A 19,401-nucleotide genomic window follows, 5' to 3' on the forward strand; every position below is an offset into this window, starting at 1 on the left:
CCACAGCCCAGATTTCCGTCTATTTGCAGAATCTCGTTGGCGAACAGGGGTTTAACACATTAAGGCCACAGTGTGTGAAGGACCGAATAAAGGGAGGTGCCAAGTGTGAGAGAGCTCGTAAAGGATCCGTGAGGTGATGAGCCCAGTGTGCTTTCTGGAACAGCCCTGAGAAGATTTTAGGGGGCAAGCAGTCACCTTCTGTCTGTCCTTCCCACACTTCTCCGCCTGGAGCCACACAAGATGCTGAATACAGAACATGGCGGACAGTCTGTCCTCACATGTTTCCATCCGCGCTCACCACCATTTATGGCTCTGTGGCCTTTGTCACGTTTCTGTTTCACTCAATATTACCTGGCCTGTGTGATGGGGATGAGAACAGTGCCCACTTCATGCGATGGGTCAGAAACTGACAGGAAACTAGTAGATTTGTTTATTTATGTGACAAGTATTTACTGAGTGCCTGTTGTGTGGCAGGCATTGGACCCAGCATTGGGGACAAAAGAAACGGGCTGTCCTGTTTTCATGGAACTTACAGCTAAGAGGGAGAGCATTAAATAAACTAGACTACTTCATACCTGGAGGCGATAGTTGTGGTTTCCTCTTTCTGCTCATTCCCCCGTGTGCTGCCTTTGTCAAAGTATAATTTGAACCCCTTTTTGGTGAAATTGCTGTGTGGGAGAAGGTCACAAAGCCAGGAGTGGAGCCCAGCCAACCACCTAGCACCGTCCCTGACCAGAGTTTTGTTTTTATTTACGGGGTATCAAGTATCCAGCAACAGTGAAGTTTTTCCATTTTACTTGAGTCTTCCCAATCATATGCCAATGAAGATAGAAAGAGGTAGGTAAGCCTGTCTCTCCCCTCACTGGTGGAGTCGGACAGGCAGCTGGGTGGTTATACCGAAGCTGGGATGTCTGCTCACGTCTACAGAGGGACGGGGTTTGTGATTCACTGGCCACAGAGACGTGGAAAGGGCACCCCACTAAGCTTCTGGCTCAGAAGGAAGAGACATTGATCGAGGGTCCATTACATCCCGACACTGTCTGGGGAATTTTACATAAATTATCTCATCTGATTCTCAAAATAACCTTTCTCATCCCTACTTTATAGACGAAGAAACTATGATTCAAAGAAATTCAGTGACTTCTTCACCCAGCTGGTAGAGGTATAATTTGAGCCCGGGTCTGCTAACTCTAAAACCATGTTCTTTCCACATATTTCTTTAAATATATTCTATATTTATAATATGCCCAGTGTATATTCTAAATAAGCAAGGTATGTTAGAATTGGAAGAATAATGAGATACAGAGTCCTTTTTGAGGAAGAAAATCAGCCTAGAAAGAGGAATGCTTTCTCCTGTCATAATAACCCATGTGCCCACCAGTGACACTGTCAAATTCCAAATAACCACTTTTAGAAATAGAGGTGGTAATATACACACACACACACACGTGTGTGTGTGTGTGCATGTGTGTGTGTGTGTGTGTATGCAGAGAGAGAGGGAGGGAGACATTACTTTAACCCTGTAATTTAATTCTTGAAATTAATAATGAGGAAGACGCTAACAAAGATTATGTGTTGTGTTCATTGCAGTGTTTCGGGTTTTTTTTAAATGAGTAAAGAGGAAAAAAATAAAAAAGGAAAACTACCTATCTTGCCCAACAACAGAGGAATAGTGGAATAAATTATAATTCAATGGAATAGCGGAGTATTATAAAGTCATTAAAATTCATGCTGTGGAATAATGTTTAATTGCATTGAAATATACTAATACAATGTTCATGAAAAATAAAAGAGGTCATAAGACCCTATATATAGTTGGTTCCAATAATTGTTGAGCAACTACATATATGCATATATATTTAAAATCTGGAAGGAAATGTACCCAAATGTTAGTAATGATTATCTCTCTGTTATAAGAGGACATTTTTTATTTCTTCTTTATCTCCTTCTGTATTTATCCTCTTCTGTATTTTCCAACACAAAACAAGGGTGTGCTCTGTCGCTCAAATCCCCACAGAGCATCTGGTTCTCAGACTCAGGGCTTGCTTGCTTGGAAGGAAACTGCTCTTCATCCTCCCTGGTAGCAGAGACCAGAGACTGGGGCTGGAGAAGCCTGAGGACCCCATGTCTACCCCAGGCACTCACAAGGCAAACTGCTTCTCACTCTCCTTACAAGTGGTTTCAGATGGCAATTTTAAAAAAGAAAACTAAGTATTGTACAAGAGGTACTGCTATTGCTTCTAAAATGTGCTCTTTTGATGGTCTTTTTAGGATCACATCTTCACAGAGACATTTTACACTGAGTGAATTCCTGAAGGGAAGGGGCTAGCATAGCATGTCTTTTATCCCCTAGTTCGTTCATCCATTCGTTTGTTCACTCATTCACCCATTCATTCATTCATTCATTCATTCATGTAAGAAAACTTACTGCGTCCTTGCTGGGCTATGCACTAATCAAAGAAGATACAGTGAAACATTACGTAGGGAAAGTTTTAAAATAGAGGTCTGAGGGGGCGCCTGGGTGGCTTAGTCGGTTAAGCGTCCGACTTTCGCTTAGGTCATGATCTCGCGGTTCGTGGGTTTGAGCCCTGCGTCGGGCTCTGTGCTGACTGCCAGCTCAGAGCCTGGAGCCTGTTTCAGAGTCTGTGACTCCCTCTCTCTCTGACCCTCCCCTGCTCATGCTGTCTCTCTCTCTCTCCTAGAAATAAATTTAAAAAAAAAAAATAAATAAATAAAATAAAATAAAATAGAGGTCTGAGGAAAAAATAGAGGGGACTTCACACATCCCCTTCATTCTCATCCCCTGTCCACCTGTAAGCTTGAACCACCCAAAGAGACAACTCTAAGTAATCACCTCTATAAATGTCTTTTCTCTCCTCTCAAATCAGCACTCCTTCCTCATTTCCTGCAAATGACTGCTTTCTTACTGGCAACACATGCAACAATTCTAGCACCTAGCATGTTGCAAGATAGTTCTTTCTATATCGTTCTTCTCTGTTTGCTGAGCATGCGTCCATAAATGCAAATCTCTCTTCTTGTACATGTACAGTTGGCTTACTCTGGGTCCCATGCAGGAGATGATAGAATTTCATCAATTAGTGGTCAAATGAGACCACCCCAATAGCTAAACAAGTCAATATCTAGATGCTTCTATAACCCACTTGGGATCCACCAGTGTACATAGCACACCAGGGTTGGGAAGTTCCGCTGTAGATCGTGACCACCTGATACCAGGCATCAGGCCTTAATTATTCATCTCAATATGCTCAGAGCCAAGTATGGTGCCTTTCACAGCTAATGAAATGTTTCATCCCAGCTAACGTTTATTGAGTGCCTACCATGTCTAGGTATGGTGCTGGTGGTTAGAAATATACTAGTGAGCAAAACAGATACGGTTTTGCCCTATACAGTTCGGTAGGTGCAGAGCAATGTTAAACAAAAAAAAACTCTGAAGGAAAAGTACAGTATGGTACGAATGCTAAGGAAATATCTAAATAAATGATTAAATAAAAGAAAAAACTGTATATTTCACACTGTAATATTCGTTCACTAGAAAGGTATGTTCTATACATGAAGAAAGAGAATATTGTGAGCTCTCTCAGGATGGATTAAGAATCCCATAAAACATGGGGCAACTGAGCGGCTCAGTCAGTTGAGCATCTGACTCTTGATTATGCTCAGGGTCATAGGATCAAGCCCTGTGCTGGGCTCCCCAGTGAGCATGGAACCTGCCTGGGGTTTTCTCTTTCTCCTTCTGCCCCTCTCCCCAACTCACACGCTCTCTTTCTCTAAAAATTAATAATCCCATAAAAGAATCTAACTCCTGTGTTCATGCACCTATGATGCGTACTAAGACCTCATTAGTTTTTCACGGTCCTATCTCAGAGATGACTCATTCTGAACTCATAGGCAACTAAAAGGCCTAGGGTATTTTTGTTGTTTGTTGAAAGTGCTGCCATAAATCCAAGTATCTCTTCTTGTACATGTGCAATTGGTTATTTGGATCTAAGTAGGTGACTTTCTGTGCTCCTCCATTAGTTTTCATCTTGCTAGAGCTGGTTAATCAATTTGACCTCCCCAAATCCTACGATGTCTAGTCCCGATATAGGAATATATGTCTCCCTTTCCTTTAGTGGGTGTGGTTACCACGATGACATGCCCAGATCAGGCTGTTGAAAGGAGGGCTGACTGGAATGCTATAATCACCTTTGCAATCGATATATATCAAAAACATTAAAAGCTCCATATCCTTTGCGTCTGTAATTACAGTTCTGGGAATCTATTCTACCAAAATAATATCAAACAAGGAAAATCATACGCAAACAAAACAAAACACCTTGTTTTACTCCATTATTTATAATACTGAAGAGCACATTGAAAAATCCTAGTATCTTTTAAGGGGCATGATTAAGTTCAGGTGACCATAACAAAGGAAAGTTTTCCTATAAACTAAGAAAATTCCTAAGAATGGGCTTGCAACAGCATTTTATTTTTAGAACCTCTCTGAGCTTCTCATGTAGCTCAGGCCCCATTAGATGCTAATACATATTGTTAATGAAGAGATAATGAAAATAGCTGAGAAACAGGTGATTAAGAATATGGAATAATTAGTTATTTAAAAGATACTTGTTTGTATGGTATTGATAAGGGATGTTCTCAGGCAAACAGCCCTTTATAAATGAGACTTTCTTCCTTTGACTGGCAGACTATTATCTAAGCCAGTTCATGCATATAGGCCTTAAATTAAAAATAAAATGAAATGATGGTATTATGAATTAGCAGCTTAAAATTTCGTCAATAGATATTTGAGTGCCTCCTCCATGTAGGGCCCCGTGGGAGGGGCTGGGGACATAGCAGCCAACAAGACACATAAAACTCCCTGCCTTGTGGCGCTCACAATCTAATGGAAGGGGGCAGATAATACTCAAGTCGACAAGTAAAATGGCACCTCGTGTGGCAATAAAGGCAACAGGATAAAAATTAAGTGGGGAAGGATAGGAAGTCCAGCCCAGGAACTGAAGAGGGGAGGAAGCTTCAAATAGGGTTCAAATAGGGTGATCTGGATGGCTTCCCTGGGAAAGGGCCGTTGGATCAGCGACCTGAAGGCAGTAGGAGAATGAGTTGGACAGTTGGCTGGGCCACGAGCATTCCAGGGAGCAATTTGGTTTTAGCAATACAATTTTATAGGATTAGTGGGTTACTTTTGTGCAGGCAGTCCATCCCCTGCATTCCTTGTCACTTTCAATTACCCGTAAGTACACCCAGCTCACTCATCAAAGAGAGATTCCCATGTCTCTCCCTTCTGGCAGCCAGAGACAGATTCCCGAGTCTGTGCCAAGGCTGCCATGCTGCAAGCAGACGGGCAGTCCCACCCGCTTGTGCCTGGGTCTTTGCCACGCGGTGAGAGCACAACCCTGCATCTGCGGGCCCCATTCCCTTCCCCACTGAGTCTAAAGGGGCATTAAAATTCACATTTGTTTGTACCTGGTGAGTCCGTATTCTCTGTCTAAGGGCTCACTCATGCAGAAGCAGAATCATCCACCCTCAGAGTCACTTTCAGAACTAAGAATGTAATCTTAAACCAGATTTAAAGAATATTAGAATGTTGCTGTTATTAGGGCCTCAGGATTGTTGTGTTTGGAGTGACGGTGTTAACAAAGAAGTGCTTCTAGATATGTGTTAATCACTACATACATGTTTCTAAATCACTGTGGCGTTTGTAGTTTCTGGTCACCTGTTCATATTCCAGTGGATGACTTTCTGCTACACCCGTTGGACGCAGAGGTAATTTTTAAGGTGCAGTTACATGGAGGACACTGTAAGTTCCAGGAGAGCAGAGCTGTGTCTGATTCTCTTACCATCGTCACCCTCAGTGCCTACCCCAGGGCTCGGCATGGAGGAGACACTCCATGAATGCCCATGAATAAATGAATGACTCCAAAGATGACAGCTTTGGTGGAGAGAGAAGACATGTAGGCTGCCCTGGGAGAGGGAAGTACAGAGACCACAGTGTCTGAAGCAGGAGACGGAAGATGGAGACAGGAGTCACGATTCCTCCCCCTCTAACCTCTAAGATGAGGGGAACCCAGTCTAAGTGTGCATTTAACGTGCAAGGGCAGGGCAGGGGTGGGGAGATGAAGTGTGAGAAAATCACTGGCATGGTGTTTGGCCCCTTCCCCCACATACATGTTGGATTACTTTGGTCAGTCCTCTTAGCCCTTTGGAGATTCAGTTCCATCCTCTGGAAAATGGCGGTAACAATACTGACCTCACAGGGTTGCTATGAGAATTAAGTAAGATAATGCATATAAAGCCCTTGGCACAGAGACTTCTCCCGTAAAAAAGTCATAGGAGACCCTCATATTTTCACTTAACACATACACGTTGAGAGGCTGTGTGGAGCGTGGTTGGGAGCAGGGATCCGGAGCCAGACTGCCTGAGTTTGAAGCCCAGCTTTATCACTTAGAGCTGAGCAGTCTTAAGAAAGTTATTTAAGGGGCGCCTGGGTGGCTTAGTCGGTTAAGCGTCCGACTTTCGCTCAGGTCATGATCTCGCGGTTCGTGGGTTCGAGCCCCGCGTCAGGCTCTGTGCTGACTGCCAGCTCAGAGCCTGGAGCCTGTTGCAGTCTGTGACTCCCTCTCTCTCTGACCCTCCCCTGCTCATGCTGTCTGTCTCTCTCTGTCTCCTAGAAATAAATAAAAAAACATAAAAAAAATAAAATAAAAAAATAAAGTTATTTAATTGCTCTGTGCCACAATTCCCTCATCTGTGAAAAACAGGGTAACAGTGCTATCTCATAGTGTTGCTCTGAGGATCAAATCAGTTAATAAATGTAAACCACTTAGAACAATATCTGGCACACATGCATTATTATTGTCTGCAAGGCATTTTTCCTGTTTGTTTCTCACTTTGATTCCTCAAGGGCTGGTGGAAGCGCTGAGGATGGAGGAGTTTGTGTTGGACGGGCCGGATCTGTGCCTCACATCAACATTGGCTCTCAAACTCAAGCAGATGCTGGACTCACCCTGAGCGCTTGTTAAAACACAGGTCGTGGGGACCCCGGCCTCAGTTTCTCATTCAGTAGGTTTGGGTGGGGCTTTAGATTTTTTATTTCTAACAAGTTCATCAATGGTGCTGATGCTGCTGGTCCAGAGACCACACTCAAGAACCACTGGGACGCAACAAGAAAGTACATCCAAGAGAAGGAAGAAGGAGGGATGCATGAAGAGAGAGGAATTCTGAAAAGGACTGAGTAATGAATATGAGTAGAAAGAATAATTTGTTCATTTACTCATTCAACAAACATTTACTCACTGCCCACTGTGAGCAGGGCCCTGTATTTACCCATCAGCTGAAAGGACCAAGATTTAGCTGAGTAGAAAGGACAGTGAGTTGGGAAGGACTATCAGTTTAATGAATTAAAACAGAATAGCATTTAAAGAAAGGAGCCACATCCTCATCAGGCCTAACTCCACACTGTGCCCCCATTAGGTCTAACACAGGCATCACTTACGTGTGTGGGGGGGGGCAAATATACATAAAATTTACCATTTTAACCATTTAAAAAAAATTTAATGGTTTTATTTATTTCTGAGATAGAGACAGACAGACAGACAGACAGTGTGAGCAGGGGTCAGAGAGAGAGGGAGATACAGAATCCGAAGCAGGCTCCAGGCTCTGAGCTGGCTGTCAGCACAGAGCCCGACATGGGGCTCAAACCCACAAACTGTGAGATCATGACCTGGCTGAAGTTGGATGCCTCACTGACTGAGCCACCCAGGAGACCCCCATTTTAACCATTTTTAAATGTACAGTTCAGTGGCATTAAGTACACTCATATTTTGTGCAGCCTTCACTATCTCTCTCCAGAATTTTTTTCATCTTCCCAAACTCAAACTCTATACCTGTTCATCAAGAATTCTGTATCTCTCCCTCCCCTGGAGCTCCTGGAAACTACTACTCGACTTTCTGTTTCTCTGGATTTGACTGTTCTAAGTACCTCACATAAGTGGAACCAGACAGTATTAGTGACTGTGACTGGTTTATTTCACTTAGCACAATGTCTTCAAGGTTCATCCATGTTACAGATAGCATGTGTCAGAATGTCCTTCCTTTTTTTTTTTTTTTTTTTTTTTTTTTTGTTTTTGTTAAATGTGTGATTTATTTCTAGGAGAGAGAGAGAGAGAGAGAGAGAGACAGCATGAGCAGGGGAGGGTCAGAGAGAGAGGGAGCCACAGACTGAAACAGGCTCCAGGCTCCGAGCTGGCAGTCAGCACAGAGCCCGACGCAGGGCTCGAACCCACGAACCGCGAGATCACGACCCAAGCGAAAGTCGGACGCCCAACCGACCAAGCCACCCAGGCGCCCCTTAAGAATTAACATTGCACTGTATGTATCCATCACATTCGGTTAGCCAGTCATCCATCAGTAGATGTTTGGGTTGTTTCCACTTTTGGCTGTTGTGAATGGTGCTGCTATGAACACGGCAGTACAAATATCTATTTGAATCCCTGCTTTCAACTATTTTGAGTATATATCTCTAAGCACCATTTTAAAGCAGATACATTTTGTTTGGGTGACAAGTTCACTTTCCCCCCAACCCCCCCTCCACCTTTTCCCCACTTAGAACTCTACCCCTCCTGACTTTCAGGTACCCAGACCTCTCTTGTGAATCTGATAAATCATCCACACTTCCAGGTAAATTAGCACAACAAGGACCAGGGGAATTTATTTCAATGCTTTACGGGCTAAACACGTGCATGAATCTTCCTTTCCTTATAATGACAACTTTACCGATACACTGTCCAAACACACTTGTGCCAGGAACTTACTAGGTACTATTCAGAAACGAAACAATTTCATCTCTGGAATCAAGACATCTGGTACAGGAACCTGGCCTTACTATTTACTAGGTATTTACATAAATGATTCAATCTTGCTAGTTTCAATTTCCTGACCCATAAAATAGGGATGCTAGTTTCTATCTATTTGGCTGTTTGGAGAATTATAGTAAGAACCCTAATTAAGATGAGATAAGCCAAAATAAGATAAAAAAAACTAAACCCAGTGCCTGGCATATGGTAAGAACCCAGCAAATGTTGGGCATCCTTAGTATTAGAACTGGGTGATTCCTTCAGATATATGCCAAGAAAGTTCCTGCCACCTAGGTGCACAGAACATCACAATGAGCATGGAATTAACGTCCTACTAGGTTAGAGGCCCAGAATACAAAACAATGGGCATTTTTTTAAAACACAGGATTCAATGGGGCACCTGGGTGGCTCAGTCAGTTAAGCGTCTCACTTTGGCTCAGGTCATGATCTTGTGGTCCGTGAGTTTGAGCCCTGCATCAGGCTCTGTGCTGATAGCTCAGAGCCTGGAACCTGCTTCAGATTCTGTGTCTCCCTCTCTATGCCTTTCTCCTGCTTGCACTCTGTCTCTCTCTCTCTCACAAATAAATAAACATTAAAAAAAATTTTTTTAACACAGGATTCAAAATGACAACCTGGCTACAAAGGATTAAGAGAGGTCTGTGGATGGGGAAGATATTTGGGGGCAGGGTCCTCCGTGAACCCACAACTTATATCAGCATGCGCCAGCAGTCAGCTATGGGTGTGAGTATTTTTCTTGAGCTCTTTTTTTTTTATCTTCTGAGTTCGCAAACATCAGATAAAAAAGGATTCTAGAACAATGGAAATTTGAGACAAGAAATGGTTGCAGCAAATTTGGCCAGGCCTCCTCCTAGGATGGCCCCAGTCCTTCTGGGACATGTTCTGATGATTGGATGGCCTTTTTCTAAGCCTCTGAAAGGGGATGGTGTTCCCGCCACTTCCCATGGAAGAATATTCCACAGTGAAATATGACTCACTGTCAGGGCCCTTGCCTTTGAGATTCTCTTTCTTCTCTTGACCCACTTTCGTCTGGCCGTGCCCTTTTGTACAAAGTCAAACGCAGCCTCCCCTGGAGAAGGGTGTTCTGTGAGGGCTGACATTTAGAGACCATTACCACCTCTCACGCTCAGCCCTGTTCATTTAGCCAAGCAAAGCAGGTTTAATTCTTTTCATCTCCTCTCATAAATCAATCTCTTCGTTCCCTTAATAGTCCTTCTCCTAGGCTTTGAATTCCTTCCAGTCTGGCCATCCTGAGCTCTTGTTCCGTTTATACGTGAGAACTGCCAGTCAATCATGAATGGCTCTCAGGAAAAACAGCCAGGCTCTGCCAGGGCTCCAAGTGCTCTCACTGTGCTGGGCTGTCTGCTGTCCCCCAGGCACTGGGAGCCCAGAGGAGAGCCCTTCCTGGTGGCCAATCCGGAAGGCCTGACAGCAAGCTTGAGACATTTGCTAACTACACCATTATGGGTCTTTCAAGGGAACCCGGCCATTTTGATCCAAGGTCAAGGGAACTGCCTGAGAAGCTACTCAGACACCTGTACCTCTACTGTCACTCAAGCTCCTCAGTACCTCCACCTTTCCCCTGGCTTTTACCCACGAGGTCACAAGGGCAAGGGAGGAGCCCAGAGGAGTCTTACCTGGAAGGTTCCAGCATGGTCTTCTTCCTTATCACCCTCTCTGTTCTCTTTAAGGGCAATTAATGTGAATCCTCTGAAGTAGGAGGGAGGGGCAGCAGAAAGGGTTACTGTGGAGAGAGGAGAAAGCAGATTATAAGCACAGAAATCAGCTGGCTTCCATCTGGCAAATGAATGTTGGTGAGTTCTCCATCAACAGGTCAGGCCTGTGGGCTGGAGAGGCAGCAGACAGTGGAAAAGCCTCATGCCTTTGAGTAGCGAACTTTTGCTCTCCACCCAGGTCCCCCCTTATGTTTCAGAACCTGCAAAACGCCTGAACTATGATCCCAATTGGGCTTTCTTGAACCAACGAAGGCTTCGGTGAGCTCTCTCCCAGTATCCACAATTGGATAGAGATAGTCCCTGGTCAGGGGCATCTGGTGCCTCAATTGGTTAAGCTTCCAACTTCGGTCCAGGTCATGATCTCGTGGTATGTGAGTTTGAGCCCTGGTTCAGGATCTATGAGCCTGGAGCCTGCTTCAGATCCTGTCTCCCTCTCTCTCTGCCTCTTTCCTGCTTGCACTCTCTCTCTCAAAAATAAATAAGTATTAAAAAAAAAAAAGATAGTCCCTGGTCAGCAACCCCAATCTTGACAGTTATCTAATGTTACACTTCCAAGAGAAATTTAGCTGCTCACAGCCCAAACTCCCTTACAAAGTCATTTGGGGCAGAGAGTGCTGTGTGTTTTCCAAAATACACTTCCTATTTCTTGTAAGCACTCAGCTAGACCACTTTCCCAGTATCCCTTGCAGTTAGGTCTGTTTGCACTTCCATTCTGCCTAGGGAAAGCACGGATGGACGGGATGCATGCCACTTCCTGCCTGGCCCACACAAGCTTTCTACAGGATCCTCCACTCTCCCTCTCCCACCTATGCCTGTGGAATACAGAGGATCCAACAGAAGACTCTGGTGTCCAACAGAAGATGGTGGAGTCACAAGATAGAAGAAACCAGGGTTTCTGAATAGCTACACAGAGAATGACCCACTGACCAGAAACATCCATATTGTACTTTGCATGAACTGGAAATAAACTTATATTGTAGGGGATTGTTTGTTACAGCAGCTGGGATTACATAAATCTACATTATGCTCTTCCTTCTCACATCTACCCAGATAACTTCAATTTCATTGAATCTAGTTCAAGGGCTTTCTCGGCAATGATGGTCACCCCTCCCTTTGTATCCTTAGCACCTAGCATGGAGCCTGATGTCTAATAGATGCTCAGTTCAAGTTTCTTGAGATTTATATAAATTGAGATTTAAATTACTGTCTGGATTAAAGTGCTAAGATTCTGGCCTTTAAACATGGAGTTAGAGACTCTTAGAGCCTTAAGCTATCTCAAGAATCCTCCATTCTGGCTTTCTAATTTCACAGACAGGAAATAAAGATACTGAGAGGTTGACAGACACCCCAAGGCAATAAGAGCACCCACAAGTGGACTTAGGCCAAGACTTCTCCCTCCCCAGTTTAACATTCACCCATGGTGGCATATATTGAGTATATTTGAGTACAGATATTCCAAAAGCATTAAGTGTTAAAATTTTATAAATCAATTCATTTAGCATATACCATTTATGTGATTCTGATAAGCAACCACCTGTCGGGGAGGGACATTCTAGTCCTCTGCTTTCAGTCCTAAAAATAAAGGAGCCCCAAATTCCAAAAACTAAAACAACTGTCTTGGATAATGCACCAGTAGCCCATCAGCCCCAACACAATGACATCTCAGGAAAAAACTGTGAGACCCAAAGATTGCAAATCTCATGCTATAATTGGTCAGTTCATCCCACAAAAGTAAAAAAGCACTCTGATTAGCTACTGATGTCTATGAAAAGGTCAGGCAGACCTTCCTAGTAAAGAAGAAAGGGTGAGAGAAAAAGCACAGTATAATAGAGTAAGAAAGGTATGGTGCAAGCATACTGTGAAAACACACTGCTACTTGCCATACTAGCGGCAAGCAGAAAATGATGATTATGATGTCAGAAGAAAGAGATGAGATCTCTGAGGAACAGACAGACAGCCCTAAAGCAGTCTTAGGGTGTCTAGAGTGGGGTGGTAAGTGAACAAACAAAAGCAAACACAAACAGACTCGTAGGTACAGGGAATAATCTGGTAGTTGTCAGAGGGGAGTAGAGGAGGGGGATGGGTGACATAGGGGAAGAGTACAAGTTACAAACTTCAGGTTATAAAATAAAAAAGGCATGGGAATGCAATGCACAGCATAGAGAATTTAGTTTATAATACTATAAAAACTTTGTATGGTGACAGTAGCTATATCATGGTGATTACATGTAATGCAGAGAAATGTTGATCACTATGTTGTACACCTGAAACTAACACAATATTATATATCAACCACACTTTTAAAAAACCTATAGATGGGCAAAATAACAGCACTTACCTCAAAGTATCAGTGTGAAGTAGAAATGAATTAATACAGGAAAAGTTCTTAACATCATGCCTGGAATATAATAGGCACTTAATAAATATTAGCTCTTATTACCAGTGATGAGATTATCACACTGCATTTTGTGGATAAGTGTTTGTTTACCTATTCATTAAGTCCTTCAAAAGCAAGAACCACATCTGAGCTCAGCACAGTGATTAGCACAGAGCTGATGTGCAATTAAGTTTACTGAGTTGTGTTCACGGACTAGTAAACTCAGTATTATAAAGTTGTCAGTTCTTCACAAATTGATTTATAAATTTAGTGCAATTAGATTAGATTCCCATCTTGCTTTTTGCGATATTGACAAGTTGATTCTAAAATGTATATGAAAATGCAAAGCGCCAAGAATATCCAAGGGAATCTGGAGAAAGAAGTGAAAAGTTGGAGGGCTTGGACTACCGCATATCCAGACTTGGAGCTACAGAAATTCAGCCAGTGTACTATAGCAAGGAAAGAAAAAGGGGCCAGTTGGGGTCCAGAAAAAGTTCTACAAGTAAATGGAAACTTGATGTATGATTAAGGATCTCCTGCAGAGTAGTTGGGGGAAAAGATAATGTCTTCGATAAATGGTATGAGGACCACTGGATAACTATATAGAAACAGGTGAATCTTGGCCTTACACATTGTATGCAAAATAAACTTCACATAGATGATAGAGCTAAATGTGAAGTGTAAAACAACATAAAGAAAAAAACCAGTGACCATAGAGAAGATATATAAATGGGATAATGTAAAAATTTTGCCCAACAAGAAACATCATTAGGAATAAGTATGGGACAGTGTGGAAGAAGATATTTCCAATGCATATCACCAGCAGTTGACTTTAATCCAAAATATATAAAAACTCTTTCAGATTAATAAAAGACAACCCAATAGAGAAAAATAGGCAAAACACATGAACTAACGCTTCGTAAAAGAAGGTGCCCAAATGGCCAAAAAGCATATGAAAAGACACTCAACCTTGTTAGTGAACAGGAAAATAAAAATCATAAAATTAAAATCAAAAAAAATAAAAAAAATAAAAAATAAAAAAATAAATTACTACTGCATTTCCACCAGATTGACTAAACGTAAAAGGATTAACAATATCAAATGTTAACTGGAACTTTCACACACCGTTGAACTGAAAATAAGCAATTTTCACTGGAAAACTCTTTGGCAGTATTTACTGAAGCTGAACATAGACAGACCCTATGATCCAGTAATGTCACTCCTCAATCAACAGAAATGCATACCTACGTGTGCCAAGCAACACCAATCAGAAGGTTCATAGTAACATTGTATTAGCACCCAAATGGAAACTCAATGTCAATCATCAGTAGAATGGATATGTAAATTGTGGCATATTCCTATAATTGAATGCACTGTAGTAATGGAAATGAACGAATTACTGCTTCATTCAACAGAGGGATAAATCTTGGGGCGCCTGGGTGGCTCAATCAGTTAAGTGTCAGACTTTGGCTCAGGTTATGATCTCACGGCTCCACGGCTCGTGAGTTCCAGCCCCAAGTCGGGCTCTGTGTTGACCACTCAGAGCCTAGAGTCTGCTTCAGATTCTGTGTCTCCTTCTCTCTGCCCCCCCATGCATGCTCTCTCTCTCTTTCTCTCTCCCCCCACCTAAAAATAAATAAATATAAAAAAACTAAAGGCATAAATCTCATAAACTTAATCGAGTGAAAGAAGACACACAAAATAATACATAAGTTATGATTGCATTTATATATTTGTATAAAGTTCAAAAACAAACTAGGGGCACCTGGGTGCCTCAGTCAGCTGAGTGCCCAACTCTTGATTTCACCTCAGGTCATGATGCCAGGGTCATGGGATCAAGCCCACCACTCTGAGCATGGAGCCTGCTTGGGATTCTCTCTCTCTCTCCCTCTGCCTCTCTCCCCGGCTCATGCTCTCTCTCTCTCTCTCTCTCTCTAAAATAAAAATTAGGAAAATGACAACAAACTAACCTATGATGCCAGAGGTCAGGACAGTGGTTACACGTGTGGCAAAGTGGAGTGAGAAGTGATTTGGAGGTGACACAGGAAGTGCCTCTGGAGTGCTGATCATGGTCTGTTTCTTGGTCTGGGGCCTGTTGCATGAGCGTGTTCAACATGTAGTAATTCACTAAGCTGTGTGATTTGTGAACTTTTCCATATCTAAGTTATATTTTGATACAAATATTATTCAATGATGTTTCTAAATGATAAATATGCCCCTCTCTGTGCATCTGTGCAGTACACTTAAAGGGCTCATCATAAACTCGGTTTCCCAGAATGATACATTCCTGTAGGAATGCAGTAAAACTAAGGTTTTACTCTACCTCACTGAGTATAACACACAGGATGGAGGCTCTGGAGGCTGAACTCAGTGTGGGTTTCAATCTGAAATGATCACTGGTGATGATGGTATTACACAGTATAAGCTAAAGGAAGACAGGACATCTCGTCCCTCCAGAGGACCCCACTAATGTGACCCTCTCCTGAAAGGGACAAACGTGCAGTATGTTCTGAGTTCCCGTAATGACTGAAGATGACTGCTCGGCAATAAATAATTGAATCTTCTCTCTAATGACTCCCCCCAAGAGCCTCCCAAGAGAGGCCATTCAGAGACCCAAGAAATGCAAGAAAAATGCTTATGAAGGGTTAAAAAAAAAAAAAAGTCCATTCAGAGCCATCCTGTGAGCACATACAGGGAACTGGTTAAGAGCAAAGATTCTGGATTAGAATCCTAGAGCTATCATTTATTAATTATGTGACCTCTGGCAAGTTATTTCACCTCCCTGTTCCTCATTTTAAAAAAGAAGTTAATAATATTGCCTTTCTTAGAGGAATGTGGAGAGGATTAAATAAACATCTATCACAGTGCCTGGGGCACAAAAGATTCAAGAACCATAAAGGATGCTGATGGTGGTGCTGGTACTGGTGATGTTGGAGCTGGAGAAGATGATGATGAAGATGATAAAGACCAGGGTACTCAGCAGGCTCGTTAATTGGCAATGGGTTTCCAAACGCTGGTCCTCAAGGACAATTACTGAACCTCCAAAGAAAAACTCCAGGAGGTGCCAATAAGGGACCCCTGAGACGGCTGCAATGGAAATAATGGTCTTTGGAGATGATCCTCCCAGGGCCAGGGTACGGGGAGATCTGGGTAAGCCCTTATCATGAACAGAATACCTCTCACCCAATTTTGATTACATACTTATTTGTGAACTACATGTTAAATGCTGGTCTCCCTTAATAACCTAGAAGTTCCATGAGAGCAGAGACCAGGTCTGTCTTAAGCTGCACGGTATTTTTTAGCATTTAGTGTGCCTTTTCACTCACAGTAAATGCTCAATATTCATTGAATGAATGAATGAATGAAAGACTGGAAAGGTGTTTATCTGTCTTCAGTGCATAGCTTGCTCACTCCTGCTCTGGTTCCTCCTCCTAAGTTCCCATGGGCTACCAGGTATAGTATGTCAGCCTCCCTCATCCTTTTGTTCCTGAGCACTTTGTGCCCACTCAGTGCTATGCCCCTGGAGACACAGAGAAAAGACATGGGCCTCTCCCTCTAGGACCATACAGCCTAAGGGCTGGGAGGAAAAGACACATCAGCAGACTTGTATAACAGATGTGGGTGTTATGGATGTGTGAATGATGTGCTCTGGGATGCCAGAGGAGGGAGCATCTGGGTCTAACATGGAAGTCAGTCAGAGGGGGCTTCAAGGAGGAGGCAGCATTTGAGGTCCAAGTTGAGTGAGGAATAAGACTTTGTCCAATGGACAAGAGACTAACAACACTCCAGGTACAGGCAAAGGCATGGTGAGTTGGTCTTGGCCTTGGAAACCAGAACTATTTCTGTATTTCATAAATTGCCAGCTAGAAAGGACAGTGAAAGAGGTCAAGGAAGAAGATAGGCGATAGATACTTAAAAGCCTTCAAAGCCTTGCTAAAAAGCGTGGATACTACCCTGGAGGTAATGAGGGGGCCCTAAAGGGTTTGAGTTAGGGAATGTCATATTCAGATTTATGTTTTAGGAAGATGAGGCTGGAAGTTGTATGATTCCTGGATTATAGCCTTTCCCTGAAAAGCACTGGCAAGGGTCTCTCTGGTCTGCCTTGCTTATATGAGGACTGATATTTCACACTTGAGCTTGGCCTTAAGTCGCTACCTAAGGTTGAGTTCTCCCCATCCTTGGGTACACTTGCCATCTTGAAAACCCAACTCCCAAATAGCTTTCTGGGTCCTTCAAGGTCAGTGTGTCAACCATTTAGCATAAACTCTGGTGAGCTGTTACTCAATTCATCTGCTCTGCATATCACCCTCATTGGTTCTTATCTAGTACAGTCACACTCCACACTCTGCCTTTGGGTTTCAGCTCCAAACTCAGCGAAAAGATCTTGAGCCAGATCTCAGCTCCATCATGCAACCAGCACCTGACATCCACCTGCTAGATGGTACTGAGATGCCTCATTCACACATCAACTACAGGGAACTTGAACTTCTGCCTTAACCTGCAACACGGGGTTACAAGGACCACTGCATGGACACAAGCCATGGCAGTCCCCTCCCTGCTTTGCATGACTGTCAGAGCACCAGAAAGATGCAACGTACACACTTCCCTTAGAAACTGGCACAGGGGCACCTGGGTGGCTCAGTTAGCTAAGCATCTGACTTGATTTTGGCTCAAGTCATGATCTCACAGTTGGTGAGTTCGAGCCCTGTATGGGGCTCTGCGCTGACAGTGTGGCACCTGCTTGGGTTTCCTTCTCCTTCTCTCTCTGCCCCTGCTCCACTTGCTTTCTCTCTCTCTCTCGCTCTCAAAAAAATCCATTAATAATAATAATAATAGACATTGGCACAACAATTGAGCCCACCCAAACAAGATCAGGCAGAAGATGTTGGTGATGGGCTGACAGATAGGAAGGCAGGGCTAAAAGTCTAAAGGTGAGCAAGGACGATGGGGGCTGGCCCACGCTATTCCTCTGGATGGTCTTTAGCTAGTGCTCCAGCATTTCCAGGCAGAGATGAAACATCTCCCATTCCAAATTAAATATGACACATATCTAAAATTGAAACTGGACATAGCTAACATACCTGGGTTCAAATCTCTCCTGTTTACTACATGCAACCTTTGTCAAGTTACTTAACCTCCCATGGTCTCAGTTTCTAATCTCCTGCAAAATGGCAATAATAGTACTTATCTCCTTGGTATTATGACAACTAATGAATTAATGCTCATAATAGTAAATGTCTATACATGTTTGTTTAATTAATAAGATATATTAAAAATAAATCCTCTTCCATAAAATAGGGATCCTCATTATCATCTCACGGGTTTGGTATGAGGATTAAAGGAGGGAATGTATGTGAGGCACACCGCAACGGCACAATGGACGTCCATTCTTTCCCACATGTGCTACCTCTTCATGGCATTACTGGGAGCCAGATGAATGGGTCCTGAGCTGACCATTATGTGGATGGGAAGAGGGATGGGTGGGAAGGAAGCTCTCGGGGACTTGAAGATGTGTCAGCCAAGCCAATGTAGCTGGGGGTATGGATGAGGGCAGGAAGCACGGAGGACATACACTCTCCAGGACAGCCCACTTCTTCCCCTACTTGGACAATGGGATCTTTGGGCTGGCGACAAGAGTACCCTCTCTCCCTCCTGAAACATAATGTCATAGAAGTGACTGTGACCCAAATTTAGTCCCTCTCCATACTGCATTCCCCTGGGTCTGTGACCCAAGATGGACCAATCAGAAGCCTCCCCTGGGATTTTCCAGTTTGGAGTTAATGGGACCAGGGCTTTTCTTTTAGTTCCAGAACTAACTGAAAGGTTTTTCATGGAAAGTTCTTGAGAGCTAACCTCCTTGTTATTTGAAGAAAGTTTATGTGTAGTAAGAAAAATGAGGACAACACACAGAAACATAGCCAAGAGATATAGGATGGAAAGAGTGACACAGACAAGGTGGAAGGGAGGGGTGCAAAGGGGAGAGGGAGGAGAGAACACTTTTGGGTCCCTAGATCCATTCATATCTGAAGCCAGATCCACCCCTAGACTTTCCAAATATGGGACTCAATAATTCTCTTTCTGCTCTAGTTAGCTTGACTTTGTTCCCGTCATATTCCATGAAAAGTCTTCACTAATATTGAAACAAAGAAAGAAAATAACTTTGCCTAAACTACATGATTCATTTGCAGGCTAGGGAAATGGTTGTGGCTTAACTGAGGTGGCTGACCAGGAAGGTGGAAGCTGATACAAAAATGTCACTGAGATGACAGCAAATCAGTTGACTTCAACAGTATTTAGCTAGATGTCCACTTCAGAGAAAGACTCAAGGGATGTCAAGGGACCCTCGACCTGCTCAACATTCTTATCAACTTTGATAAAGATTTCTAAGACTGCTTAT

At 43.1% G+C, this 19,401-nt stretch overlaps 1 protein-coding gene across 2 annotated transcripts in view; it reads right to left on the reverse strand.

The window, feature by feature from the left end:
• SPON1 (spondin 1) overlaps positions 1 to 19,401 on the reverse strand; it is a 260,834-nt gene that overhangs the window by 230,396 nt on the left and 11,037 nt on the right. For both annotated transcript variants that reach the window (XM_077761156.1, XM_077761155.1), the window contains exon 2: positions 10,529 to 10,635. In XM_077761156.1, the coding sequence (XP_077617282.1) occupies positions 10,529 to 10,635 (107 nt within the window). The remainder of the gene's footprint in view (positions 1 to 10,528; positions 10,636 to 19,401) is intronic.

This window comes from Crocuta crocuta, unplaced genomic scaffold, assembly GCF_008692635.1.
Source record: "Crocuta crocuta isolate KB4526 unplaced genomic scaffold, BGI_CrCroc_1.0 scaffold233, whole genome shotgun sequence".
Taxonomy (NCBI): Eukaryota; Metazoa; Chordata; class Mammalia; order Carnivora; family Hyaenidae; genus Crocuta; species Crocuta crocuta.